Source organism: Lynx rufus, unplaced genomic scaffold (assembly GCF_022079265.1).
Source record: "Lynx rufus isolate CCGP_SWC_20201006 ecotype Redwood Valley unplaced genomic scaffold, mLynRuf1.p SCAF_7, whole genome shotgun sequence".
NCBI classification, from domain to species: Eukaryota; Metazoa; Chordata; class Mammalia; order Carnivora; family Felidae; genus Lynx; species Lynx rufus.
In genome coordinates this window covers 76,599,851-76,626,513 of record NW_025814889.1, presented here as the reverse complement: position 1 = coordinate 76,626,513, position 26,663 = coordinate 76,599,851, and the positions used below count along the sequence as shown (strand labels likewise).

Genomic DNA, 26,663 nt, shown 5'->3' with positions numbered 1-26,663 from the left:
AGATGGTATGGATAAGGCCTCCTCCCCACCCCCACCCCACCGCCTTCTATCCCCAGCTCTGGGCCTGCAGGCTGCTGAAGCTGGAACCTTCCTTTCCACTGCAGGCTGAGGGGAAGTTGGGGGGTGTTTGCTTCTCACTTCCTCTCTAGACGGCACCTCACTTCCTGTCCCTGGGACTGGAAGAAGGCTAAAGCTCTTGGCTTTGCTGTCCCTTCCTCTCCCCACTCCCTGCCCCCCACCCCCTGCTTTCCTGAGAAGCCTGTGGGCCCTGTGGGAGGAAGGCAGAATCAAAGCCAAGGGCTTCTCCTAAAAGCTCTGCCAAGCTCTTCACCTTCAACCCCCTTACCCCACATGAGGGGACCTGTCTTCTCAGCTGCAATCCCTTTCCAGACATGATCTCATCCTTCTATGTCCTGCAGGAGGAGAGAAGTCAGAGAATTCATCCCATTTTACAGATAGGAAAAACTGAGTCCCAGAAGGGTTCTAGGCTTCACCCAGGGTCATTTGGTGTGGCTGAACCAGAACCGGAATCCAGGAAGTCTCACTCCCATTTGTGGGCACAAATAAGAGCAGAGAGTGAGGGTTTGTGAGTGTGCCAGAGCTACTTTTGTTCCCAGGGAAGGCTGCTTTCTTCTTGCCAGAGCTGGTAGCTTAGGAGGTCACCTCCGCGCTCTGGCCAAATGGCAACCACGAAGTCAACACTGAAGCCGCCTGGACGTGGAAGGCTTTGGCTGGCCAAAGCCTGTTCCCTTTGAAGAAAGAGGCCAAGAAAGAGGCTCCCTGGGGGCTGGGAGGGTAGGGCCTGCAGGTGCAGCCTGAGAGCCATCAGGCTATGCAGCCTCCCAGGCCCTTTTCCTCTTGGACCTGAGAGCGGATCGCTGATGTACCAGTAGTCAACTCAGCAGTCGCCTCTACTGCTGCCTCCAGGAGCCTCTCTGCCTCAGCTCTTCCTGTGGGACCCAGCACGTGTCTCTGGTTACACCCAGGGTGTTGAAAATATGCTGACTCTGCTGTTGGGTCAGGAGATAGGAGAGGAGTTAGTAACTGGCATGGGCCAGGGGACCAGGAAACACTCACCTTCAAATGCCCTTCAGTCCAGCTGCACTGAGTCATTCTGTTTCCGTACACACCCACAGATTTCTGCCTTCTGTTTATGCCTGCCTTTTGCCTAGAATGACCCCCTTGCCGTTCCCGTGTCCCTAAACCCTATGGGTCTATAAAGTCCCACTTCACTTGATGCCTTGAGTTCTGAAAAAACTGTTTCAACTGCAGCTCAATATTTCTCTCCTGGTTTTTAAAGTTCTCAAAAAAAAAACTCTCTCATGGGACTTCCTTCACAGTACAGCTATCACCTACATGTCTTATGTCCCCCAACAGACTGCAAGCCCCAAGAGGTGAGAAGAACTGATCCGCCTCTGAGTGGCCCCCCAGTACCCAGCGTTGTGACTCCCACTGAGTGATCTGTTTGGAAATATCCTCAAAATAAATAGATTAGTCCCATTTGCCAGAGGGAACCACTGAGGCCTGGGAGTGGGTTGAGGGCTAGGATAGGGACAAATCTGAAAGAAACCATCCCTTCCTCACCTCTCAGCATGGTTTGTCATATGGGCCCTCAGAGCCATTTGGGGGGGGTGCAGTTGGGGGTCTTGAAGAGACCCTGATGAGCCCACCATCTCTTCTTTCTGGTCTTATTCTGTCTGGAATGAAAGGAGATCACCAGGTTCAGGGCCTCGTGGACAGAAGCAGTGCACTGGCAGCAAGTGGGGGTACAATTATGTAGGCAGGGCTCCTCCTCGGGGAGCTCCCCTTCTGACAGCCCGGGAAGTCCTGTCTTCCTCATAGGGGAGGACTAGAGAACAGGACACAGTACAGTTGGTCCTGCAGGAGGCACGTCAAGAAGACAGATCAATGTGGGCAGCATCAGTTCAGGACAGCTTTTCAGGAGAATTGCTCTGGGGCCAGGGCAGGGCTTCCAGGACTGTGCTGAGGGCTTTGGTCTGTCCCCGAGGCACTCAGAGGTCATGGGAAGATTTGAGGCAGGAGGGACACAATTAGACTTACAGTTTTAGAAAGATGATTGCTCTGGTGGAGCTTCTTGGAAAAGTGATTGTGGTAGGGAAAATATAAGATAAGTCTGGAACATTTTATGGTGCCAGAAAGTAAGCAGATGTTAAAAAGTGAATACATTTTCGGGGCGCCTGGATGGCTCAGTCAGTTGAGTGTCCGACTTCAGCTCAGGCCATGATCCCACGGTTCATGTGTTCGAGCTCCACATCGGGCTCTATGCTGACAGCTCAGAGCCTGGAGCCTGCTTCGGATTCTGTCTGTCTCCCTCTCTTTCTGCCCTTCCCTCACTCACGCTCTCTCTTTCTTTCTCTCAAAAATGAATAAATGTTAAAAAAAAATTTTTTTTTTTAAGTAAATACATTTTCTTTATATGGGGGCATGTTGAAAGGATACAGGAGCCAGCCTGAAAGAGTTCTCCATGATCAAGGCTGGAATTTAAGCAATGAAGTCAATGATGATACTATTGGATTATAATCCAAAGAATAAAATATCCATGAGTTTGTGCTAATATAAATATGTAATTAGGTAAATCAGTGGCAGTGAAGGGACGGCTTTTCCTTATAGAAAACTTCTCATTAATAAATGTGTAAGGAATGAAGGCAATCAAAAATTATTATTAGAATGCTACAGTAATTGCTGCGAGCAAGATCCACTGATGAATCCTAAAATTAGTGGGTGAGAATTTAAGAAGAAACAGGGTGTTTGCATGGTCAATAAGTATTGCCCCCCAAACTGGTTACTAATTACAAAAGGAAAAATAGTAACTTTACAGTGGATAAACCCACTAGCAGATACCATCTAACCAGGTGGTAAAGGTTAACCTCACCAGTCATAAGGCGTCGCAACATTATACCCCTGATACAATGCACTGAGAAGGGCACCCTCTATGGTATTCCTTCTAAAAATTGAGAACCTCAGTCTAACTGGAGAAAACATCAAACAAACCCCAGTAAGGGAACGTTCTCTAAAATACTGACCTGATCCATTCCCTTCCCTTCCAAAATGCCAAGGTCATGAAAGACAAAGACTGAGGAACTATCATGAATCATAGGAGAATAAGGAGATTTGGTGATTAAATACAGTGTGGGATCCTAGATTAGATGTTGGATTAGAAAACATCAGTGGAAAAACTGGTAAAAGCCAAATAAAGTCTGTGGTTTGGGTGTTTGTTTGTTTTTTTAATTGTTTTTCTAAAGAAAGGTATAGAACAGTGAAAAGAACATGGTGCTATGTCTATTTTTTTTTTAAGTGTGTGTGTGTGTACACAACCCTACAAAACCATGCTAAGTTTTAAAATACACACAGAAGTAGAAGTGCAAGATGGCTGGGGCAAGGGCAGGGAGGAGCATCGTAAAAAAGGGAAAAGTCATCCAGGAGAAAGTGGTCACCATCAAAGACAAGCTATAGAATGGGAGAAAATACTTGCAAATAATATATAAGAGACTTGTGAGGATTTTTTATATATATTTTGAATACAACTCAATTAAAAAAAAAAACATAATTGGGGCACCTGGGTGGCTCAGTCGGTTAAGTGTCCAACTCTTGATTTTGGCTCAGGTCACCATCTCACGGGTACATAAATTCGAGCCCTGCATCAGGCTCTGCACTGACAGTGCAGAGCCTGCTTGGGGTTCTCTCTCTCTCTGCCCCTCCCCAGCTCTCTTTCTGTCTCTCAAAATAAATAAACATTTAAAATGATAATAATAATAAATTTAAAAACCCCATATAATCTAATTAAGAACGAACAAGGATCTGAATGGACATTCTTCCAGGGAAGATACACAGATGGCCAATAAGCACATGAAAAGATGCTCAACATCACTAACTGGGGAACTAAAAATCAAAACCAGAATGAGATATCGTATCACATTTGCTAGGGTGACTAAAACCAGGAAATCAGACAATAACAAGCGGTGAGGACATGGAGCAACGGAGAAACGCTTGTACACTGTTGGCCGGACTGTAAAATGGTGCATTCAGTTTGGAAAACAGCTTGGTAGTTCCTCCAAAAGGTAAACCTAAAGTTACCATAGGATCTAGCAGGTCCACTCCTAGGTATATACCCAAGGGAAATGAAAACATAAATCCACATGAAAACTTGCACATAGATGCTCATAGCAGCATTATTCGGGACAGCCAAAAAGTGGAAACAGCCCAAACGTCCATCAGCAGATGAATGGATGAACAACTGATAGCGTAGCCATACAATGGAATATTATTTGGCCATGAAAAAGGAGTGTAGTACCGATATGTGCTTCGACATGGATGAACCTTGAAAACGTGCTAAGTGAAAGAAGCCGTTCACAAAGACGACCTCTACTACGATTCCATTCATATGAAATGTCCAGAATAGGGTGATCTATAGAGACAGAAAATAGATTACTGGTTGCCTAGGGTTGAGGGTGAGGGGATGCTAATTAAAGGGTAATGAAAACATTCTGAAGTTGTCACAGTTGCATATATCTGTGATTACACTACGACCCATTAATTGCACACTTTAAATAGGTGAGTCATAGGGGATGTGAACTATGTCTCACAACTTAAAAAGGGGCACCTGGTGGGGCGCCTGGGTGGCTCAGTCGGTTGAGCTTCTGACTTCGGCTCAGGTCACGATCTCGCGGTCTGTGAGTTCGAGCCCTGCGTCGGGCTCTGTGCTGACAGCTCAGAGCCTGGAGCCTGCTTCGGATTCTGTGTCTCCCTCGCTCTCTGCCCCTCCCCCACTCGTGCTCTGTCTCAGAAATAAACATTAAAAAATTTTTTTGTTTGAAAAAAGGGTGCCTGGGTGGCTTGGTCAGTTAAGCATCCAACTCCTGATATCGGCTCAGGTCATGATCTCCCAGTTCATGAGATCAAGCCCTGGGTTAGTCTCTGTGCTGACAGCATGGAGCCTGCTTGGGATTCTCTCTCTCCCTCTGCCCCTCCCCCACTTGCACATACTCTCTCTCTCTGTCTCTCTCTCAAAATAAACATTTTTTTTAACCTTAAAAAAAAAAAAGTCTATGAGGAAGTGGCCACTAGAGGCACTTGTGCCTGAGAAGGCAACGGGGATGGGAAAATATTGTATGGATTTAGCAGTGTGGCAGTTACTGCTGACATTGGATCAGGCTGAGGAAGGAGTAAGACGTGAGGAGAGTTTTGTTTTTGTTTTTGTTTTTGTTTTGAGAAGTTTGGTTGTGGAAGGCAGAAGAGGGCAGCGTCTGTAGAAATGTCAGGGGAAAGATTGTTTTTCAAATGAAAGACAGCCTGAGAAGTTTTAAAGGCGGGCAGGAAAGGTCTCTTCAGGAGGTAAATACTCAAGACCTAAATGGGGATGGGCCCGGGGCAGGAAGGCCTGACCTTCCCTGGGAAGATGACATCCCCTCTGCTGTCAACGGGAGGAGATGAGGAGGTGGGAAGAGATCTGAGGGGTTTTCCCTCTGCTGATTTTGACTCTCTGGGGAAACCAGGGCAGGTGATAGGGCAGGCGACTGAGGGAGTGGAGTAGGCGTGAAGCCCTATATACTGCAGATCTAACAGGGAACTGGGGTAGGAGTGCCAGGCAGGACTGGCGGTGATCTGGCTGGGACGGCTTTCCTTTGGTGAGGAGAGAATGAGAAATAACGTAAGCAAAAGCCTGGGGACAGGAGTGAGGGTCAAGTCCTGGCCTACCCCATCCTCTAGACTCTGTGTGGAAAGAAAGCATTGGCCCAGAAGGCTCAAGTCAGGGAATCCTGGCGATCTTCTAGAACTCAACCATCCCGTAAAGTAGCTGCATGTGGTAATTCAAATGTAAAATGCAGTTACTCAATTGAACTAGCTACATGTCGGGTGCCCAATAGCTACATACAGCCAGTGGCTACCATATTGGACAGTACAGAGTAAACATTTCATCATCACAGAAAGTTCTATCGGAAAACACTTCCAGAAAAGTGATTCTTGGGGCACCTGGGTGGCTCAGTCGGTTAAGCATCCGTCTTCGGCTCAAGTCATGATCTCACGGTTTGTGAGTTTGAGCCCCGCGTCGGGCTCTGTGCTGACAGCTCAGAGCCTGAAACTTGCTTCGGATTCTGTGTCTCCCTCTCTCTCTCCCCCTCCCCTGCTCGTGCTCTGTCTCTCTCAAAAATAAACATTAAAAAAAAAATTAAAAACAAAAAAGAAAAGTGACTCTCAGGCTGTTTTGACCTGAGGACCCCTCCAACCTCTAAAAATGTGAGGACCCCCAAAGAGCCTTGGTTTATATAGGTTATACCTATTGATATTTACTGTCACATAAATTAGAACTGAGAGTTTTCAACATCTAATTAAGTTAAAATAATAATAATAAACCCATTACATGTTGACATATTTTAAGTAACTGTATATTTTCCAAAGCAAAAAAATAGTGAAAAGAATGGCATTGTTCTTCATTCTGGCATATCTGTCACGTCTGACAATAAAAGGCAGCTGGATTCTCATATCTGCTTCCGTATTCAGTCTGTTGTGATATCACATAACACATAGTCTCTGGAAAATGCCACTGTATACTCAGAGAATGAGAGTTAGTGTAGTATCTACATTAATGTACATTAGTATAATATCTACATGAGAGTGATGTAGAATAGTGTCTTAGTAGTATTATGAAAATAGTTTTGATTCCGTGGATTCCTTGGAAGAACGTCAGGGCCCCTGGACCGCATTTTGAGAACATGGTTCTAGAACAGCTTCCACTTGGCGTAAAGGAACTTGTGAGAGGCTAAAGTGATTTGCCTAAAGTCACACAGCAAGTAAATTGCAGTGCTGGGACTAGACTCTAAATCTTCTGCCTTTTGGCTAAGATGGGTCCAGCTGGGCTTTCGGGAGTGGGGACTAGGCTTCTGGGCCACAGAGCCCCTGGCCATGTGGCCCTATAAATAAACACTTTGTGTCTGTGTCTGAGCCCCTTTCCTCTGCCTACCCCCAGCAGCTGCTTTTTGTTGTTGTTGGGTTATGCTGTGGGCAGGGAGCATGAAGGAACTAGGAGAAGAGAGGTAAGGGGTGTTGAAGTCTAAGACTTTGGGGCTCAACTGCCCTTCCTCCGGCCTGCCTGGAGGGCAGAGGACTGAGGTTAGAAAGAACCCACGGGCGCCTGGGTGGCTCGGTTGGTTAAGCGTCTGACTTCAGCTCAGGTCATGATCTTTAGGGTCATGAGTTTGAGCCCTGTGTCAGAATCTGCGCTGGCAGGGCGGAGCCTGCTTGGGATTCTTGCTGTCTCCTCTCTCTGCCCCTCCTCTGCTCGTGCTTTCTCTCTCTCTCAAAATAAATAAATGAACTTAAGAAAGAAAGAAAGGAAGGAAGAAAGAACCCACACCATGGGATGGAAGCTGTTGCATCCAAAGTCCTCTTGTGAAGAGGAAGTTGGAAGGAGATGCTGGGGGCCCCTTCCCCATGGACACAAGCCTCTCAGTAGGACTATTGTGTCTTGGGGCCAGTTGTCGGGAGGAGGGAAGGAAATTCTTGTCTGTCCTCTTTCCATGAGGGGGGAGGAGACCAGTTGGAATTCTTAGGGCTGAAAGATGCTTTAGGCAGGGATTAAGGTGGCTGCTTTCAGGCCAGGAATGCCCTGGGGCCTCAGTCCCTCTATCCCTCCACGACCCAGGGCTGATACTGTCTGGAAAGGAGTGTTTGCTGTGGGTGCAGAAGTTGCTGTTTACAAGTGGACTCTTGGGTGTGACGGGGATTCCAGAAAGCAGCTGGGGGATGGGGGGGAGCAGGGGGGAAACGGTTGTTGTTACGGATGATTCTGTTATTAAAGTGAGCTTCTCCATCTCTGCCTTCCCACAGCTGCCCCCTCTCCCCCACCCCCTGGTCCCTGGCTTCTCTCCCTAAAGGACTCTGGGGGGAACAGCTGGTGAGTGAGGGGCTCACTGGGGCCCAAAGCCCTTGGCTGAGGGCCAGGGTGAGGGAGCATGGAAGTCAGGCTTGCTGCCACCTCTCTAGTCTCTTCCTCCCAGGCCTGGCCTTGGAGGGCAGGGAGGGGTCTGTGCCCCGGCTGGGGAGAGGGTGGGCACTGCAATCCTTACTCCTTTGATCTGTCTGATTGAAAGGCCGGGACAGTCAGCTCTCTTCTGGGCCCTGTGACTAGGCCAAAGAGATCGTGTCACCCAGATTTGCTCAGTGATTGGGCTGAACCAGCTGTGTCCCCAGGTTACCCAGACCCCCTTGAGCAGCTGCTCCCCCTCCCTGTCCCTGGCTGCTGCTTACTGCCCCAGCTCTGGTCTTCCTCCCTTCCCCTTCCTCCCTCCCCTCAGCGGCACTGAGGTCACCTCCCTCTGAATCAGGCCTTTGTGGGGGGCGGGGCCACCCGTTGGCAGTTCTGGCGGGAGAAGCCTCCAGTTCGAGTTGGAGCTCCCACCTCCTGCAGCTCCATCTCTACCCAGCATGGCCGGCCTCATGTGTTCCAGACCCAACATCCAACATCCAGGCGTGTCGTGGGACCACCAGAGGAATGTTTGAAACCAGGGCCACCCTGAAGCACCCAGATTGGGGGTTTTCCAGGCCGGGGGGTAGAGCTGAGCACAGAAGCTGTGAGTAGGAGTTGTGGGGCCTGAGGGAGGATGGGGAGGGGGTGGGGGTGCAGCCCCTGGGAGAGGGGCCCCCACTGACACCCAGCAGTGGGAGCTACTGGGGAGCCAGTCTGGGTTGGTTTTCTTCCCATGAGATTGAGGCTGAAAACCCAGACTCTGAAGGGCCAGATTCCTAATTAGGCTCAGATTGGGAGCTGGAGATGGTACTCTCTCGATTCCCTAGAGGAGAGTGAGGCTGCAGGAAGTTTTCTTTTCACCATAGGAATCTTGAACTTAAACTGGGGTCCTGCTCACAGCACGCTCTGCTCCTGGCGCCAAGTTTAAGTGTCGACCTCTTCCCTGTGACTCGATAGCGATCCGAGCTGACAGCTTCCTGCCCTCTGCTTGTGGCCCTGCAGATGAAGAGAAGGCCTCTGGGCCTGAGTTGGCCAGACCACCTCGACTGAGGGCAGAAAACTTCTCCCCAAAGCGAGGTTGAGTCACGGTCTGCCTTCATTTCCGGAGCCTCTCCTAAGCCCAGCTGGGGATCCAGAGACAGACGCGCGTGACAGAGCTGTTGCTTTTGGGTGGCTCATCACTTGGAGGGTCTCCTCGAGGTCACAGTGGGACTCAGGCCTCCCTGCCCTGGGATCCACAGAGGCTCAGCTTGAGAGAGTGGCAGCGGTCAGCTCTGTGGTGTGTTTGGGTCCCCACCCTCCTCAACACACATAAAACCACATACATAATCCACTGCCAGTCCCCACGATCTGGGCCTCACGGATGTGTTTTTACTTTTGTTGTTTTAGGAAGAGAGATTCTCCTAAACCGTTTTCACCCTGAGTTTGGTTTTTGCTGTTGTGTTGGGAGCACAAAGACTCCAGCTCTTCTCAGCTTTAACTCTCTCCCTTTCTGGCCCCTGGACACTGACCTGTTCACCCCACTCCTTTCCTTCGCCCTCCCAACTTTGTCTCTCCCATCCCCCAGCACTCCTTCTGCAACCCCAACCCCACTATTCCCGGGGAGCGTCTGCAGGGAAGAAATGGTGAGGGGATTGAGGGAAGGCAAGGAAACCGTGGAGACAGTGGGAGCCTCTGACTCAAAGGATCGGAGCCGTGCTGGGGGAAGGGTGGAACTCGAATGGCGGAGGTAACCTGAGGCCTTTTTTGGTTTTAACCCCTATTTATGTATGTGGGAAGGGGAGGATATTTCCTGAATTTTTTTCATTTTTTTCCAAGCCTGTCCATTTCTAAAAATATCAAACACGATAATGTCATGAGGCGAATGAAGTTCTACTTGATACATTTTTTATGATGTTAAAATAACAAAGGACTTTAGATTGTTGTGGAATGTTTAAAAATAAGTGTTACAAGTTTTTCCTTTTCCTGCAGTTTCCAGAAGCCCCCTTTCCCAGTGTCACATAAACACGGGCACACACTGTCTCTTACTTGCAAAGAAATGGTTCTCTCCTTTTGCAGTTGCCCCTTTCTCCCTCTAGGGTGGGGAGGGGTTGGGGAGGAAGAGGGCCCTGAGTGCAGCCAGGCTGGGGCTGCACTCTCAGATCTGTGGATGCCCCTACTGCCCCGACCCCACAGGGAGGAGCCTGGGACTCAGAGTCCCTTACAGGTGAACAGACAGTAGCAGCAGGCTATGAGGCAGGACTTTGCATCGTGTCTCTGTCAGGATGTGATCATGAAAATCCTCCATTTACCGAGTTCATGCAAGATACTCTTTATACATGATCTCATTTCATCCTCCAACAACCACGTGGGCTAAGTATTCTTACGCCCATTTTATAGGTGAGGAAACAGAGTTTGTAGAGTCAGGATTTTAACCCGGATCCGTCCACGTGCAAAACTCCAGGAGCCCTGGGACTGTATGGAGCTTACAGAATACAAGGAGCTTACGGTACAACTTGTGTGTGTACAGAGAGGCCTCATGGGAAGGAGGAAAAGGAGGCCTGTCCAGTGTGCGTTGTGAACCGGCGTGTATGTCTTGGGAAGCATCCTTTGCCTCCAGTAACTGCTTCCTCAACCCAGGCCGGTACCCCCGCTCCCCGTAAAGTTGTTAGGAGAATCAGATGTAGGAGTGCATGAGAAAGTGCCAACACACTGCTCAGCACACAGGGTACACGCGGTGTATGTGAGCGTAACTCCTGCCCTTTGGTTTCCTTAGCTTGAATACAGGTGTTGACAGTAACATTCAATTCCTTTTGTGGCTGTGGGGATTAAAGAAGACGATGTGTGTTGTGGAAGGGCCCCAAAGCGTCATGTGTTGCTGTTCACTCCTATTTCTCATCTGAGTGATTTCTGGCTGAAAGCCGGGGACCTTCGCGCTGACTCTTTTCTGTGTCTGGAATGCTCTTCCCATTCCAGGGTTTCCTCTGGACTCCACTGAGGTCTCTGCTTCGGTGTCACCTGTCAGTGCCTTGTTGGGACCCGATGTGCGTTCATTGGTTTATCTGTATATTATGTGCCTCTCCTAGTGGAATGGAAGCTTCATAAAGGCAGAGCTCTCTCTGGCTTGTTCACCCCTATGGCCCAGTGCCTGGTACACAGCAGGAGCCAAATAAATGCTTGTGGCTTGCATGGCTAACATCGTCTCCCTCTTTCTCAACAGCCGAGGTGACTACTTTGGCTTCTAGAGTGTGTGCCAGCCTGGGTGAGGAGGCAGAGACAGGTGAGGGGCTTTGAACCTGTGCATGCTGCTGGGGGGACTGGAGGAGGAAGATGGGGGGCGGGAGAGGCATCCCCAGTGCCCTACAGCCGAGGATGGGGGGGCAACCAATCAGATGTGGGGTTGGTGAGCTGTTAGAGGACTCCTTCCTCTCTTCCTTGGGCTGAAAGTGCTAAACTCAGCTCTGCAGGGGGGTCAAAGAGGCCAGTAGTCAGTGGTGGACTGGGGGCCCCCACACTTTTAGGAAGGGTTTCCCATCTACTGGAAATTTCTACAATATGGGTGCAAAAGAAAGAAATGAGTACTTTCCTCTAGCAGAGAAATTGAAACTCAAAGGGCAGATGAAGACTCATCAGCTAAAGCCAGTAACCATGGCAGTAGCTGGGAGTGGGTGAGGCACATAACACGACACGGGACAGAACCCTGGCTGTATTGTGTTCAGGCAGTGACAAACTCATCTGTGTAGTCATCATTCTGTCTCTTACATGCCAGCTTTCACACCAACAAGTGGGGGCCTGGGCAGTAAAGTGAATGTAGAGCCCCTGCCCTCACGGGGTTGACAGTCTCGGGGAGGCAGTTACAGAACTGTGTAGGAAGGGTGCCCGGCCCGGCCTTGGAGTGGGGGCCCTGAAGTATGAGTAGAAAGGAGCTGGCCAAGTGGAAAGCAGGGAGGGGTCAGGAGACCCTGCAGAGGGAAGGGCATGCGCAGTGGGGCCTCGCGGGGAGCAGGGAGCTTGTGAGGCTTGCAGGCCACCTCCCACCACCGTGCCCAGGAAGATACAGTTCGAGGCCCATCTCAGCCGAGAATCCCGGTCTCTTGGCAGTTGGCCAACATCTGTGTGACCTGTGGTAGGCTGAGCTGAGTGCAGTTGCAGGGGTTATAAAACAGTGGTCCCTGTTCTTAAAATGGGAAGAGTGTGTCTGTGCGTCCATCAGACCCTGAGTTGTTACAGTATCCGTGGCACATCAGTTGCACTAAACTCCAAGAATACTGACAAGTTTTGTCTTTGTCCTCCTCCTCCACTCACCTCCTCCCTGTGCCCTGGAGGAGCCGCCAGGGCTTCCTTCACTTGTTCCCAGGGCCCGATGTCGGAGGCCATGGAGCAGCCAGCCACGAGTCCTGGAAAGCCAAGGCCGGGAGAGGGTGGTGACGGCGGCACAGAGACGGGCACCTGCCAGGAGCTCCTGCACCGGCTGCGGGAGCTGGAGGTGGGGCACCGGGCGGCATGGGGGCGGCGGTGCTGGCCAGGACCCTGGGGAGCTTGGGTGGGCTTTGTGGATGTGGTGGCCCTTCCTCTCAGCCTGCCTCGCCAGGCTGGAGCAGAGCTCCTCTGAGAAGCCCTTTCTTTGCTCTGAACTCTCCAACCTGGGGCCAGCTTGGAACAGGAGGCATGCACAGGGGTGGGCCTATCCCAACCCCCACACGTCTCTCGTCTTTACCCCTTTCTTCCCCACTTTTATGCCCGTGCTGATCTCGGAAAGGCATGGTCACAGAGCCCACAGGAAGAAGGATTTAGATGACCTAGGGCTCAGGAGTTGAACGACAAGGACACGGATCCCTAAACTAGGCTTTTTGCCAATTCTTTTTTCTTTTTTTTTTTTTTTAATGTTTATTTATTTTTGAGAGAGAGAGCGTGAACAGAGGAGGGACAGAGAGAGAGGGGAACAGAAGATGGGAAATGGGCTTCTCGCTGACAGCAGCGAGCCTGAGGCAGGACTCCAGCTCACAAACTGAAGTCAGACGCTCAACTGACTGAGCCACCCCAGGCACCCCTCTTTGCCATATTCTTAAGAACCTGCCCTCCTCTCTCCAGCCTCCTCTGCCCTCTCCCCAGGGAAATAAGGATTGCCTTTTTTTTTTTTTTTAAGTTCATTTATTTTCAGAGAGAGAAAGAGCACGCAAGCAGGAGAGAGGCAGAGAGAGAGGGAGAGGGAGAATTCCAAGCAGGCTCCATGCTATAAGTGCAAAACCCAACGTGGGGCTCAAACTCCGTGAACCATGAGATCATGACCTGAGCCAAAATCAAGAGTCAGACGCTCAACCAACTGAGCCACCCAGGCGCCCCAAGTATTACTTTTGACACCTCCCAGCTTAAGTCCTCCTGGCCACTGTATCTCCCTGGCCCCTCCAACCTCACTGACTGAGGTTGGGGTTTACAGAAACCCAGCCATCTTAGCTCTGCCTTTCTGATGCCTATGGTCTGTCTCTGTAGGCCTCCCCATGGTAGAATCCAGTCAGAGCCAAGAACTGGGGCAAGGGTGTAGCTAGTAGTCTCCATGTCTCTCTTTCCTCCAAAAGGAATTTTCCCTGGCAGACAAATGATCCCATAGCCCTTTTTTGCCCTCTTCCTCCCATAGGCAGAGAACTCGGCGCTTGCCCAGGCCAATGAAAACCAGCGGGAGACCTATGAGCGCTGTCTAGATGAGGTCTGTCCTGTCTCCATTGGGACTGATGCTGGGGGATATTGGGAGGCGGGGGGAGCACGGGTTGTCAATGCTCCAGGCAGAGGTTCATGGGCTGATGGCTCTGCATTGGGCTTTCTGTCCCCAGGTTGCCAACCACGTGGTACAGGCGCTGCTAAACCAAAAGGTAAGCAGCCATGGGAGACATTCTTACCCCTAAGCCCAGACGCCCTGGGGAGAGACCCTGGGTCCAGCAGGGGAAGTCCTTCCTGGGGACCCCTGAGCCTACTCAGATAGGGGCTAGAGGAGGGAGCTTGGTGGAAATGGCCTATTGACCCTCCAACAAAGCCCCCTCTCCCCACCTCAGACAGGTCCATACTGTTCTACCTGGAGGCAGAGGAGGGCTAGGTAAGGCCAGGTCTCTGAGCTATGGTAACTTTGATTTGGGCTTGACTCTTTCCCTTATCCTGGCCCGAGCTGTTTTCTCCAGATTGTGATGGCCCTGACAGCAGTGTTAATATTGTGAGCACAAGGTGTCACCTAAATATTTACTCAAGTACTGTGGGAACTTCTTGACTTATGAGCCACTCTGACCCCCAGGTCTTCCTCTGCCTTATATGGGCCTTTCTTTGATGTGTGGTTTCTAAGAGGCAGGGGGTTGGCTCCAGGGATGGGAAGGATGCCAAAGGGAATAGGATTTACCTCCCACCAAGGGTGGTAAACTTTAGGGAGTTTACCATCCCCAGACAATGTGACAGCTATACACATAGGCAGGCAGGCTCAGATCTCCATAGAAGGGGGCCGTGGGGGTAGGGCATGCCCAGCAGGAGTGCTGCCACTCTGATGAAGGAGACTGAGCTCATACCACTCGCCCTCTCCCCGCCACCCTCCCCTGGCCTCCTTGGGCGGTGGCAGGACCTGCGGGAGGAGTGCATCAAGCTGAAGAAGAGGGTGTTTGACCTGGAACGGCAGAACCAGATGCTCAGCGCCCTGTTCCAGCAGAAGCTCCAGCTGACGACAGGCTCCCTCCCCCAGGTGGGCACAAGCAATTCTCCTTCCCTCCTCCTACCTCAGCTCCTGCCTCTCCCAGCCCTACCATCATCACCTTCTTTTCTCCCAGCACCTGAAGAAGCAGGCCACAGCCATTCCCCTCCATTCTGGGGGCTGTGGCCGTCTGGGAAAGGCCCATCTGGCCTGATAGATCTGAGCCTTAGATGGGGACATGGGGAGACTCCCTGAGTCCCTTCATGCTTGGCTTTCCCCAGCCTCCCGGGTGCTCCTCGCCCAATTGGATGGCATCCTTTCTTATTGACAGACAAGGTTCTTGCTTGTTCCTGCCCTATGTGGGGAGATGGGTGGAGGCTGAAAATGCAATGATTTCAAGCTCCCAGGGGGCCCCTTTGGCCACTGCTTTGCTGCTTCTTGGCCAGGGGCAGGGGTGGGGCTGGGTGTAAGGCGCCCCGTGCTTAGTGTCACAGAGAGGTCAGGAAAGGCACTTCAGCCAGGTCATTCTGTGCGCATGCCTAGTTGTGAGTGCTCGCCCGCTGACACACAGGCATGTCCTCAACTGTTAGTCCCTGATTCTAGCCCTGGCACCTGGCTTACCCGGGAAAAGCAGAAGGCTACTAGGGGTGAATCCTGAACTCAGTTAAGATGTCCCTCGGGGTCGGTCTGTCAGTAGCCCCAAGGCCGGGGTGGGACGTGGGACTGGGAAGATCAGGAGCAGCTCCAGGGACCCGAGGTGAGCATCAGGTGTGAGGTCAGCCAGCACACCTCTAGCCTACCCCCAACCTTGACAAGGAGAGAAGCACCTTCTGTGTGTATCTGTCTGATGCACACCAGGCAGCCCTTGCCCCCCAACACCCTGAGCACGATGCCCCACGGCTCCTTGAGAAGCCTGGTCCCTGGCAGAGGCTTTTCATCACCATGGTCTTTTAGGAGCCTCTGTCCCTGCTCTAGAGTCCACTCTGGGATCCTAGAACCCAAACCACACTGGCCAAGCTCACCCTGTCCACACCTTTCTCGGTGACCAGTGATAACAGAGGTGTAGGTCATCCTTAAGTCACTTGATTCCTTAAATGAAATCTGGGACCTCTTGGGGTTTGGGGCAATAGATCTATCTCCCCCAGCGGTAACATGACATAATGGAAAGAGCATGAACCTTGGCCTCAGAAACACTTGGATTGGGTCCCTGACTTAGCTAATTCTTAGTTATGTGACCCTGGGCAAATTACTTAACTTTCCGAACCCCAGTTTTTGTCTTATAAATGAGGTTCGAGATACCCACACTGCGCGTCGTCGTAAGGATGAAATAAGGTAATATATAGCGTTTGGCCCATAGTGGTAGTCAATAATCAGCAGCTCTTTTTCATTATCAGTGTCACTCTCAAGTTGTGCTTTGCTAGCATGAAAGCTCCACTGAGCAGATGTTAATTAAGCTCTTGCTGTGAGCAGCTCCTTTGCCAACACATGAATGGAACTGGACAGGGGTGTGGCCTGTGCAGAGCACATAAACCCTGAAGGCTGGGACTGCTTACAGACAGCCTTAGTACAGAGCAGAGTGTGACAGTACTGTCCAGGAGCCCAGAGGGGAGAGAGGCCAGCAGAGAAGGGACCTCAAGGAGGTAACATGGGACCCGGGCCTTGCTGGACAGGAGATTTAAAAAAAAGCACAGTTGGGGTTGAGAGAAGGGATACCCTGTGGAAGGAAGCACAGGGAAGCCTAGGCAGCAGCAGCTGTTCAGCTGGGCCGGAACAAAGGCTGTACGAAGGAGCAGCGAGTGAGAACCAGAGGTGGCATCGGGGAAGGTCCTGCAGGCCGGGCCCAGGATGCCGGCAGAGGAGTCCAGACTCGTCTTCTTAGGCAGTGGGCAGGAATCGGAGGCTTTGAGCACAAAGATGCTTTGGATGAAAAAGAAGAAAATACTGTAGGCTACCTCGTGTGTCAGAGATTTGTAAAGGTACCAAACCGGGTCAGGGAGACAAATGCTAAGCAGCATCCAGGCCACAGCAGTAAGGATCTGGGCCGGAGCCGGCCGGCCAGAGGGGAAGCAGAGACGCCACAGAAGCGGGAGTTTTAAGCTGCCTCATGTCTAGTGGAGATGCCTAGGGGATGGAAATGACATTTTCAGGGACTGAGAGAGAAGTAACCTGTGATTAAGTAGTACCTTTGTCCTCCTCAGAGACCAGTCGGTGGGGACAGAGATGCTAACTCCTGCCATCTCTTTTCTAGGACCCAGTGACAAATGCTTTTCCATTAGTCTTAGCCATCCCTGTGATGCTAGGGTCACAGGCAGTCAGAACAGGAAAGGGGCTTCGAGGCTGGCCCTCTCTGTAATCAGGGAGGAGGTCCTGCAGAAAAGCAGAGTGGTCCTGGGGCCGCCATGGGCCTGCCATTGCCATTGGCACTGCCTGTGGTTTCTCCACAGCCCGAGTAGTCCCGTCTCCCTGCCACCGGGCCTCACACTTCTTCATTCTATCTGTGCATCGTCTCCCAAGGCTCCTCTGACCAAGTGATAGGGACAGTGGTGAAAGCCACACTGTAGGTCAAGAGACATCCCTGAAGGAGCAGACTTGGAAGAATGTTCTCCTACCCTGGATGGGAAGTCCTAACTTCGTGAGGGGGTAAGGACCTGGGACAGACAAGGCCCTATGCTAACTCTGCCTCTCCCTGCAGATCCCACTTACCCCACTCCAGCCTCCATCAGAGCCACCAGCCTCTCCCTCCTTGAGCTCTGTCGAGGGACCGACCACCTCGCTGCCTCTGGGGCACTGTACTGGACAGAGAGAGGTAGGAGATCCGGGCACAGTGGTCGAGGGCTTCGCTGGCTGCAGACTCTTCAGTGGGTACTCCATTGCTGTTTCCTAAGGAGTTCCAGGGGAAGGGCTGCTTCCTGGGGCACAGATATGAGCCCTCGGCAGTCAGCCTTATACTAAGAACAAAATCCCACTGCCAGTTGCTAGCCTTGCAAGCAAAGTTAGTTAGGTGTTAGTAAGACTTGTAGTTAACATTTCCTGAGCTTTTACCCTATGCCAGGCACTGTGCTGAACACCTGGATGTCATTTATCTTTTTTTTTTTTAATAATTTTTGGCATACGTTTATAATTTTTTTAATGTTTATTCATTTTTGAGATAGAAACAGAACGTGAGTGGGGGAGGGGCAGAGAGCGAGGGAGACACAGAATCTGAAGCAGGTTCCGGGCTCTGAGCTGTCAGCACAGAACCTGACGCAGGGCTCGAACTTGTGAACCACAAGGTCATAACCTGAGCTGAAGTCAGATGCTGAACCAGCTGAGTCACCTAGGTGCCCCTTGGCATACATTTATAATTGTATACATATTTATTCAAGTCTAGAACTATTATGGACTTATTCTTTTGCATCCCTGGTCTCATTTATTTTATAAGGTTAATCATAGGGACCATCCCCTTTCATAGGTGATGCAGTGAAGCTTAGAAGTTAAGAAACTTGCTGAAGTTCATATGACTAGTGAAGCAGCAGACCTGGGACCTGAACCTACACAGTCTGGCTCCAGAGCCTTATCTAGTTAACCATGACACCAGGTGGACAGGGTCCAAGAAGGAGCCGGGCAGAAACAGGGAAGGGCTTGCAGTAGAGTTATCCCAGTTGCCTTCTCCACAGGGATCAGGTCAGCTGTCTGACCTGAGAAGGCCTGGGCTTGCCTGCAGTTACTGACTGAGGACTCGGCCCCAACACATCCCCTTCTATAGTTTCTGTGTTCTTTCTGGAGCCTGCAAAACAGGCCTCCCTCCCCTGGGGCAAACCTAGATAATCAGGGTTGTAGGGGTGTCAGCCCTGCTGACCCCAACAGCGGTGGGAAGTGGTGGAGGAGGGGGGTGCTGGGATCACCAGGAAGGGAGGTGGGGTACCCACCCAACCCCAAGGACACCAGGAAGAAGAGTTGGGGTAACCGGGGCTCAGTGACTCTGGAGGAAGCCGAGCTGTCCCATCCGAGAAGCTAGTAATTCCTTTTGCGACTCAGACAAAACCAGGCCGGCTCTGTCCCTGACATAGTCAGTTACTCCCAGCTCAGGTCCTGGGCCTGCACATGGCCTCCTCATCATGCCGTTTCTCCCCGAAGGTGTGTTGGGAGCAGCAGCTGCGGCCAGGAGGCCCAGGACCCCCAGCCGCCCCGCCCCCAGCGCTGGATGCCCTGTCCCCTTTCCTTCGAAAGAAAGCCCAGATCCTGGAGGTGCTGAGAGCCCTGGAAGAGACGGACCCCTTGCTTCTTTGCTCACCTGCCACTCCCTGGCGGCCTCCAAGCGAGGGTCCTGGCTCCCCAGAGCCCATCAACGGCGAGCTGTGTGGCCCACCCCAGCCTGAACCCTCATCCTGGGCCCCCTACTTGCTACTAGGTCCTGGTAGCCTGGGAGGCCTGCTACACTGGGAGCGCCTCTTGGGGGGCCCAGGGGAGGAAGAGGGTGCTGGGCGGCCCTGGGGCCCTAGTAGAGTCTCCTCCCAGGCCCAAGGCACTGGCTCTGGGCCTCCCTGTGCCCCAGGCAGCAGTTCCTCTTCCTCCTCTGATGAGGCAGGTGACCCCAACGAGGCACCCAGCCCTGACACCCTGCTTGGAGCCTTAGCCCGCAAACAGCTGAACTTGGGCCAGCTCCTTGAGGACACAGAGTCTTACCTACAGGCCTTCTTGGCCGGGGCTGCAGGCCCACTCAGTGGGGACCAACCAGGTCCTGGGCAGCCATCTTCCCCAGACCAGGGGCCCCCACAGCTGTCCAAGTCCAAAGGCCTCCCCAAGTCAGCTTGGGGTGGGGGTACCCCAGAGGCCCACAGGCCGGGCTTTGGTGCTACCTCAGAGGGCCAGGGGCCCCTCCCCTTCCTCAGCATGTTCATGGGTGCAGGTGATGCCCCCCTGGGCTCTCGGCCTGGCCACCCCTACTCCTCATCTCAGGTGAAAAGCAAGCTCCAAATTGGCCCCCCTTCTCCTGGGGAAGCCCAGGGACCCCTTCTGCCCTCTCCAGCCAGAGGTCTCAAGTTTCTAAAGTTGCCTCCAGCCTCAGAGAAGGTGCCCAGCCCAGGAGGCCCCCAGCTCAGCCCCCAGCTTCCCCGGAACTCCCGAATTCCCTGTCGAAACAGCGGCTCAGATGGCAGCCCCTCCCCATTGCTGGCCCGCAGGGGTCTGGGTGGAGGAGAGCTGTCCCCGGAGGGGGCACAGGCCCTGCCTACCAGTCCTTCACCCTGCTCCGTGGCCCTGGACTCTGCACAGTTGAGACCTCCCCAGCCAGCCTTGTCCACCACGCTGTCCCCGGGACCTGTGGTATCTCCCTGCTATGAGAACATCCTAGACCTTTCCCGGAGCACCTTTAGGGGACCTTCCCCAGAGCCACCTCCTTCCCCACTGCAGGTACCCACCTACCCACAATTAACTCTAGAGGTGCCACGGGCCCCTGAGGTCCTCAGAAGTCCTGGAGCTCCTCCCAGCCCTTGCCTCCCAGAATCCTGCTCCTATGGGAGTGCCCAGGAGAAGAGTTTGGACAAAGCAGGCTCAGAGTCTCCCCATCCTGGCCGCAGGACCCCAGGCAGCTCATCCAAGAAGCCCAGCCAGGGGGCAGGGCGGCGACCTGGGGATCCTGGCTACACACCTCTGCGGGACAGACTGGCAGCCCTAGGGAAACTGAAGACTGGCCCTGAGGGGCCAGAGAAAAACGGGGTGCCAGCCAGGCCTGGCACTGAGAAGTCCCGGGGAGCAGGGAGGTCAGGGGAGAGCGCTGGAGACATGGCACCCCCCGCCCCCAGGCCTCCCGAGGGGCCAGACGCCAAGGGGGCCTTGCGGGGGGCACTGGCCTTAGGCACAAACAGCCTGAAGCAGCAAGAACCTGGGCTCCTGGGAGACCCCGGGGCCCGAGTCTACTCCTCCCACTCCATGGGGGCCCGGGTGGACCTGGAGCCTGTCTCACCAAGGAGCTGCCTCACCAAAGTGGAGTTGGCCAAGAGCCGGCTGGCAGGGGCCCTGTGCCCCCAGGTACCCCGTGCCCCTGCCAAAGTGCCAACCTCAGCCCCCAGCCTTGGCAAGCCCAATAAGAGCCCCCATGGCAGCCCTACAAAGCTGCCTTCCAAGTCACCCACCAAGGTGGTACCCCGACCTCTGGCCCCACCAACTACCAAGGAGCCCCCCAAGCCTGACAAGAGCAAGGGCCCACCTTGGGCAGAGTGTGGCAGCACTACCGCCCAGCCTACTTCCCCCGCGCCCAGCCCTGCTGACCCAAGCCAAGGCCCTGAGGGGCGGGCCCCACACTCCGCCATCGAGGAGAAGGTAATGAAGGGCATCGAGGAGAATGTGCTGCGGCTCCAGGGCCAGGAGCGGGCGCCAGGCGCTGAGGCCAAGCACCGCAACACCAGCAGCATCGCCAGCTGGTTTGGCCTTAAGAAGAGCAAGCTGCCAGCGCTGAACCGCCGCACAGAGACCGCCAAGAGCAAGGAGGGGGCCAGTGGGGGCTCCCCACTCCGGAAGGAAGTCAAGATGGAAGCCCGGAAGCTGGAGGCGGAGAGTCTCAACATCTCCAAGTTGATGGCTAAGGCGGAAGACCTACGCCGGGCACTGGAGGAGGAGAAGGCCTACCTGAGCAGCAGGGCCCGGCCCCGGGCCGGAGGGCCAGCGCCAGGACCAAGTACGGGGCTGGGGCAGGTGCAGGGCCAGCTGGCTGGCATGTACCAGGGCGCAGACACCTTCATGCAGCAGCTGCTCAACAGGTGAGGGCCTGGGACCAGTCAGCAGGTGCTCAGTGGCTGGGGGCGCTTTTCCATGGGCACACCTGGGGTTGCGACTGCTTTTCCTGAGAGCAAAAAGGGTAGGAGGTCAAGTAAAATGCCGCCGAAGTGTCTGGGAGTTCATGGTCTGGCCCAGAGGAAAGATGGGGTCTTGAATCAGAAGCCTGGGGTTTGTGCCCCCACTCCCCTTCTCTCTGGCTGTCTGATGTGGGACACGCTGGACCCGTTTAAGAGGGGTTCACAGTCCACATTTCCCTAGATTTGTCTCCAATGCTGCCTGCGTGTGGTAGTTAAAGGGGCTCCTAGTTCCTAACCGTGGGCTGATAAAGGTCTTAGTCTGGGATTTTCTATCCTATAGAACAAGGAGGGTCCCCTTCCCATCTTGCCCATCGGCACCTGCCACAGACTCAGCAGCAGGAGCTGTGGTTCAGAGAAGGGGCCACCCCATCTTGGGATTGCTCCGTCTGGGCCAGATGAGGCAGAATGTCCATAGGGGTTGGGTGCCAGGTGGGGTGCAGTTTGGACAGCAAGTGTGCTGAAGTTCAGCTGGGGCTGGCAAGATGTGTCCTGTGTGGACCAGGAAGTGACCAGTCTGCCATCTATTAGCAAACAGTGTCCAGAGGTCTCTAGGCTTGGCCTTGTGTAACTTTGGGGAAGTCGTCTCATGTCCCCTGCCCCTGCTGTTTCTCTGAGGTTTTCCCCAGGGTCTCCGCCTGTGCCCAGCATCAGGAGGAGTTGATGGAGGCAACCACCAGGGATATGTCCCCAATCCCAGGGGCAGGGGTCAGTGGGTATTTCACTAGGCCCGGCATCATTGGAGGGAGTGAGGTCAGCATGTCTGGGTAGACCCAAGCTTCCCTTTATCTCCGTCTGCACTGCTGCCTGTAGGGTGGATGGCAAGGAGCTGCCCCCCAAGAACTGGCGGGAGCCCAAACCAGAGTATGGCGATTTCCAGCCAGTGTCCTCTGACCCCAAGAACCCCTGGCCAGCCTGTGGGCCCCGAAATGGCCTGGTGGGGCCTCTTCAGGGCTGCGGAAAACCTCCTGGAAAGGTAGGTTCTTGGGAGAGGGGCTAGGTATTGGGCCTGGAGGGTTCCCCGTCCCTGGGGCCTGGAAGCTGCTGGATGTACTCATGGTCGCTGCATGCTGGTGGACTGCAGACACTAGGACCCACAGTTCAGGGGTCCCAACGGCAGAACTTGGGGAGGGCTGTGGGTGAGGGTGGGAGGACTGGGTTCTGAGGTCTCCTGTACCGCACACAGCCAAGCAGCGAGCCGGGAAGGCGGGAAGAGATGCCCTCCGAGGACAGCCTGGCTGAGCCAGTGCCCACCTCACACTTCACAGGTCAGCAGGGTCAGGGGCCAAGGATGGGACCTCTTCCTCGCCCCCTGCCCACTTTACTCCTGTCCTGTCACTGTAGCAGGTGCCAGGCCCGGAGTGCCGTCGTGGTGCCAAGCACCAGATAGGCACCGGGGCTGCGCAGAACTAAACCCCTCCCTGCCCTTGGGGTACCCGGCCTGCCATCCACACGTGTTTCTCCAAGCACAGGGGAGGTGGGGGGAGGGCTGGCAGGGATGACGGCCTGTCGGGCCAGGAGGGGCCCTGACCAGGTGGGGAGCCTGGGCTGGGGCAGGACGCCAGAAGAAGGCAGAGGGGCTGAGCCCACAGCCTCACGTCCTTGACTTACCCTCCCCTCCCCAGCCTGTGGCTCCTTGACTCGAACCCTGGACAGTGGCATTGGGACCTTTCCACCCCCAGACCATGGCAGCAATGGGACCCCCAGCAAGAATCTTCCCAAGACAAAGCCACCACGGCTGGATCCCCCACCCGGAGTCCCCCCAGCTCGGCCCCCGCCCCTTACCAAAGTCCCCCGCCGCGCCCACACGCTGGAGCGTGAGGTGCCGGGCATAGAGGAACTGCTGGTGAGCGGGCGGCACCCTAGCATGCCAGCCTTCCCCGCTCTGCTCACTGCTGCTCCGGGCCACCGGGGCCATCAGGCCTGTCCTGACGGTGAGTGTCTGGGTAGAAGGGTGGGCCATCCCTGGAGCTTTACGCGCCACCATCCACCTTCCCTTTGTTCCCATGCAGATCCGTGTGAGGACCCAGGCCCTCCCCCTCCTGTCCAGCTGGCTAAGAACTGGACCTTCCCCAATGCGAGGGCAGCCGGCAGCTCCACTGACCCTTTCCTGTGCCCATCCCGACAATTGGAGGGGCTGCCCAGGACCCCCATGGTAAGCATGGCCAAAAGGAAAAGGGGGACGGGCCTGGAGGGCAGGAGGGATGATGTGGGGAGACCAGTCCCTGCAACGAGGTACAGCCCTGTCTTGGAAGCAGATGAAGGGTCAGCCGCGTTGGATGCCCCTCTGGGCAGCCCACCCACCTGCCCCTTCTCACACCCTTCTTGGAGAAAGGGTTCATTTCCCTCCCCAGAACCTTGGCAGACCACGCTCAGTGGTGCCTGTAGCCCGCATCCTCTGAAGTGTGCCCCACCACGGTGAGCCCCACCTGCAGCACCCCATCAGTGGGCAGAGCCCAGCACCCCTTGGACTGGACCAGGAGGCAGAGGGACTTCCTCCTGAGCTTCCTTCCTTTCCCAGGCCCTGCCCATGGACCGGAAGCAGAACCTGGAGCCCAGCCGTCCAGCCCCTGCACCCCAGGGCCCGACGTTTGGAGGTAGCCGCACGCCCAGCACATCGGACATGGGCGAGGAAGGGAGAGTGGCCAGTGGGGGCCCCCCAGGTCTGGAGACCTCAGAGTCTCTCAGTGACTCCCTCTACGACTCGCTCTCCTCCTGTGGGAGTCAGGGCTGAGGGGCTGCACCGCACTACGGTCCCTCTCTGGAGTTGGAGACCACCGACTGGACCAGCTCTCCTGGCGCCCCATCCCTCGGGGCCAGTGGGGCCCCTCCCTGCAGGGACCAAGGAGGCAGATGGAAAAGAAGATGAAGGGGGTCCCTGACACACCCCACTGCCCACTGCTGCTGTGGAGGGGATGACCGCTCTCAGCTCAGGGAGAGACCCCACCCTTGGTCCCTTCTCTCACCTGGAGTAAGGCTCTTCCCTGAGGGACCGGGGCTTCAAGGTGGCTGTGTCCCAGCCCCCAGCTCCCCCTTCAGGCTGAGCCATCTTGTGGTGCTGGGCTTCCTGCCCGCCAGCTGTGCCCTCTCTGCCCAACCTGGCTGCTCCCTGCCCTGGAGCCCCGCGGGGCCAGCCCAGAGTCCCCGTGCTGGTGGAGTTTGGGGGCAAAGGGTCAAGTTGCCTTCTCTCTCTGTCTGCCCTGGTCCTCCCTGCTGTCTGGATGGTGCTGCCCTCCCCCGCCCCATGTCTCTGGGGTCCGTCTGTCTGTCTTTTTGTTGTTTTTTTATATTAAAGCGCCTGGCCCGGTCCCCATCCCCCATCCCCGCACTGCGGTTAATTTATCTGTCGTTAAGAACTCGGCTGCTCTGCTTCCAGCCTCTGCTTCTGCCCTATTCCTAATAAAATGTGGAGGCCCCTCCCTGCCCTGGACTCTGCTTTTTCTGTGGGAGGACTCGGGGATGGACAGGTGGGTGGAGGCTGCATGGGCAGCAGGATGAGGGACCCCAGGACGTAGACTTTCCCTCAGGTGCTCCTGTGAGGCAGCCCCCCCCCACCCCCCACAGGCCTAGAGTGGTCCCTGGGGTCAGGGGGATTCCTTGGGTCGGGCAGAAGGCTGGGCAGCTTGTGGCGAGGGAGGCTGTGGGCATGCACTCAAACTCCTGTACATACTGGGTGGGATAGGACGTACAAACTGAGCTTCGGGGGCCGAGGTGTCGACGGGGTTAAGTGTCTATAGCCTTCTGTTGCCAGGAAGTGAAGCACAGCTGGTTCTCCAACTGTTGCCACCTTATCTCTCCTCAGACGTTGGGCTTTACCCCCCGCCCCCACCACCCCCCACCCCCCCGCCAATCTTCTTGCCCCTATTTCTACCTCAGATTTCCACCTCAGGTTCCCCTCACTCTGAAATTCTCCATATGGGAAGGGAAGGCCGGGAATGAGGCTGTGTGGAAGGGCCTAGGCTTCAGGGAGTTATTTTGTACTCTCCACATGGCATGAAAAGGCCATGGGGTGGCTGTGGCCCCCTAGCCTTTAGATTTCCTGTTGGACGTGGAGCTGGGCGTTACCTGAGGGTGAGGCAGGTGGCAGCCAGACCATCACATTGGCCAGCCAAGTTGGGCCCAGGAAGGCCTCCTTCTTGCCTAGCTTGTAAGACCTGGGGTGACTTGTCTAGAGTGCCCACCTGACCTAGCCTACACTTCCCCTCTCCCCACGAAATACAGTCTGAAGACCACCTGGCAGCACGCACCGTCAGCACCCCGGGCCTTGTGACTGGGATTCTGAACAGTTCATCTTGGGGGTGGGGGCCCTGTGGTGAACACATGGTCTGCACCACAGGCTTGCAGAGCCAAGGTCACAGGGGTGTCTGGCAGGGAGTAGAGCTGGGCCCATTCACAAGTTGGTTAAACCACTGGTTCCTTCCTGTGCTCTGGCCGACCCAAGGAAGTTTAGGGTGGGGAGGATGTCAGGGCCTCCCTTTATACTAGCTCCTTCCACCAGTGTCTCCAGCCCCTGAATGCTCCAGAGAGTGGTAGAACTCCCTCCATTAAAATAAACACCTACCATGCCACCAGCCTCCTGGTCCCTAACCACCTCCCCCCACCAAGCCTCATGTCAGAGATGAAGATGCCAAGGCTCTGAGATGTTCAATGGTTTTTCCAAGGCTGAGAAGTGATGGAGCCTGATGGGAGTGGTTCGCTTCTGACTATGAAGCTTTCCTTTCTTCTGGCAGGACTTTAATCCCCTCCTCCCTTTTTGGCCGATGGATCAGTCCTAATGGACAGGGCTTGAGAGCACTAGACTAGAAGTCAAGAGTGTTAGCCATGGAGTCTGGTTTTGTGGGAAAGTTCCATCCTTTCTCTGGGCTTTGGTTTTCCTTCCCTATGGAAGATTAGGAGGTTGGGTCAGACCATCTCCGCCCTTAGCTCTCTAGTCTTCCTACGCCTCCCTCAGTCTGGCCTCTCTCCCTCTTGTTTCCCTTGGTTGATGTTGTCAAAGAAATTAACAAGATTTCTAGAAGGGTCAATCAGAGATCTTGGGTTTTCTTACTTCCACCTTCTACTTACAAGTCCTATCCCACTGTCCCTTCTACTTCTATGGGCTTAAGTATGATATTGCCATGCTGCTAATCTGCCTCTTGCCGGGAGGGCTTATAAAAGTCCTACATCCTTCTAACTTTTTATTTCTGGGGTTTTCAAGCCCCTTTCT

General features: G+C 54.2%; 1 protein-coding gene across 3 annotated transcripts in view; it reads left to right on the top strand.

The window, feature by feature from the left end:
- The window catches only part of NCKAP5L (NCK associated protein 5 like), a 32,171-nt gene extending 7,294 nt beyond the window's left edge, over positions 1-24,877 (top strand). Inside the window, exons 2-13 of one of the 3 annotated variants that reach the window (XM_047066699.1) lie at positions 11,184-11,243; positions 12,321-12,449; positions 13,599-13,667; positions 13,792-13,830; positions 14,559-14,678; positions 17,320-17,433; positions 18,744-21,364; positions 22,271-22,433; positions 22,644-22,725; positions 23,083-23,391; positions 23,470-23,612; positions 23,979-24,877. In XM_047066699.1, the coding sequence (XP_046922655.1) occupies positions 12,327-12,449; positions 13,599-13,667; positions 13,792-13,830; positions 14,559-14,678; positions 17,320-17,433; positions 18,744-21,364; positions 22,271-22,433; positions 22,644-22,725; positions 23,083-23,391; positions 23,470-23,612; positions 23,979-24,191 (3,996 nt within the window). In that variant the 5' untranslated portion in view covers positions 11,184-11,243; positions 12,321-12,326 and the 3' untranslated portion in view covers positions 24,192-24,877. Of the gene's footprint in view, positions 1-11,183; positions 11,244-11,371; positions 12,450-13,598; positions 13,668-13,791; positions 13,831-14,558; positions 14,679-17,319; positions 17,434-18,743; positions 21,365-22,270; positions 22,434-22,643; positions 22,726-23,082; positions 23,392-23,469; positions 23,613-23,978 lie in introns of those variants that run through there. The other 2 variants (XM_047066697.1, XM_047066696.1) reach the window with 2 other exon arrangements.
- Positions 24,878-26,663: the final 1,786 nt, after the last annotated feature.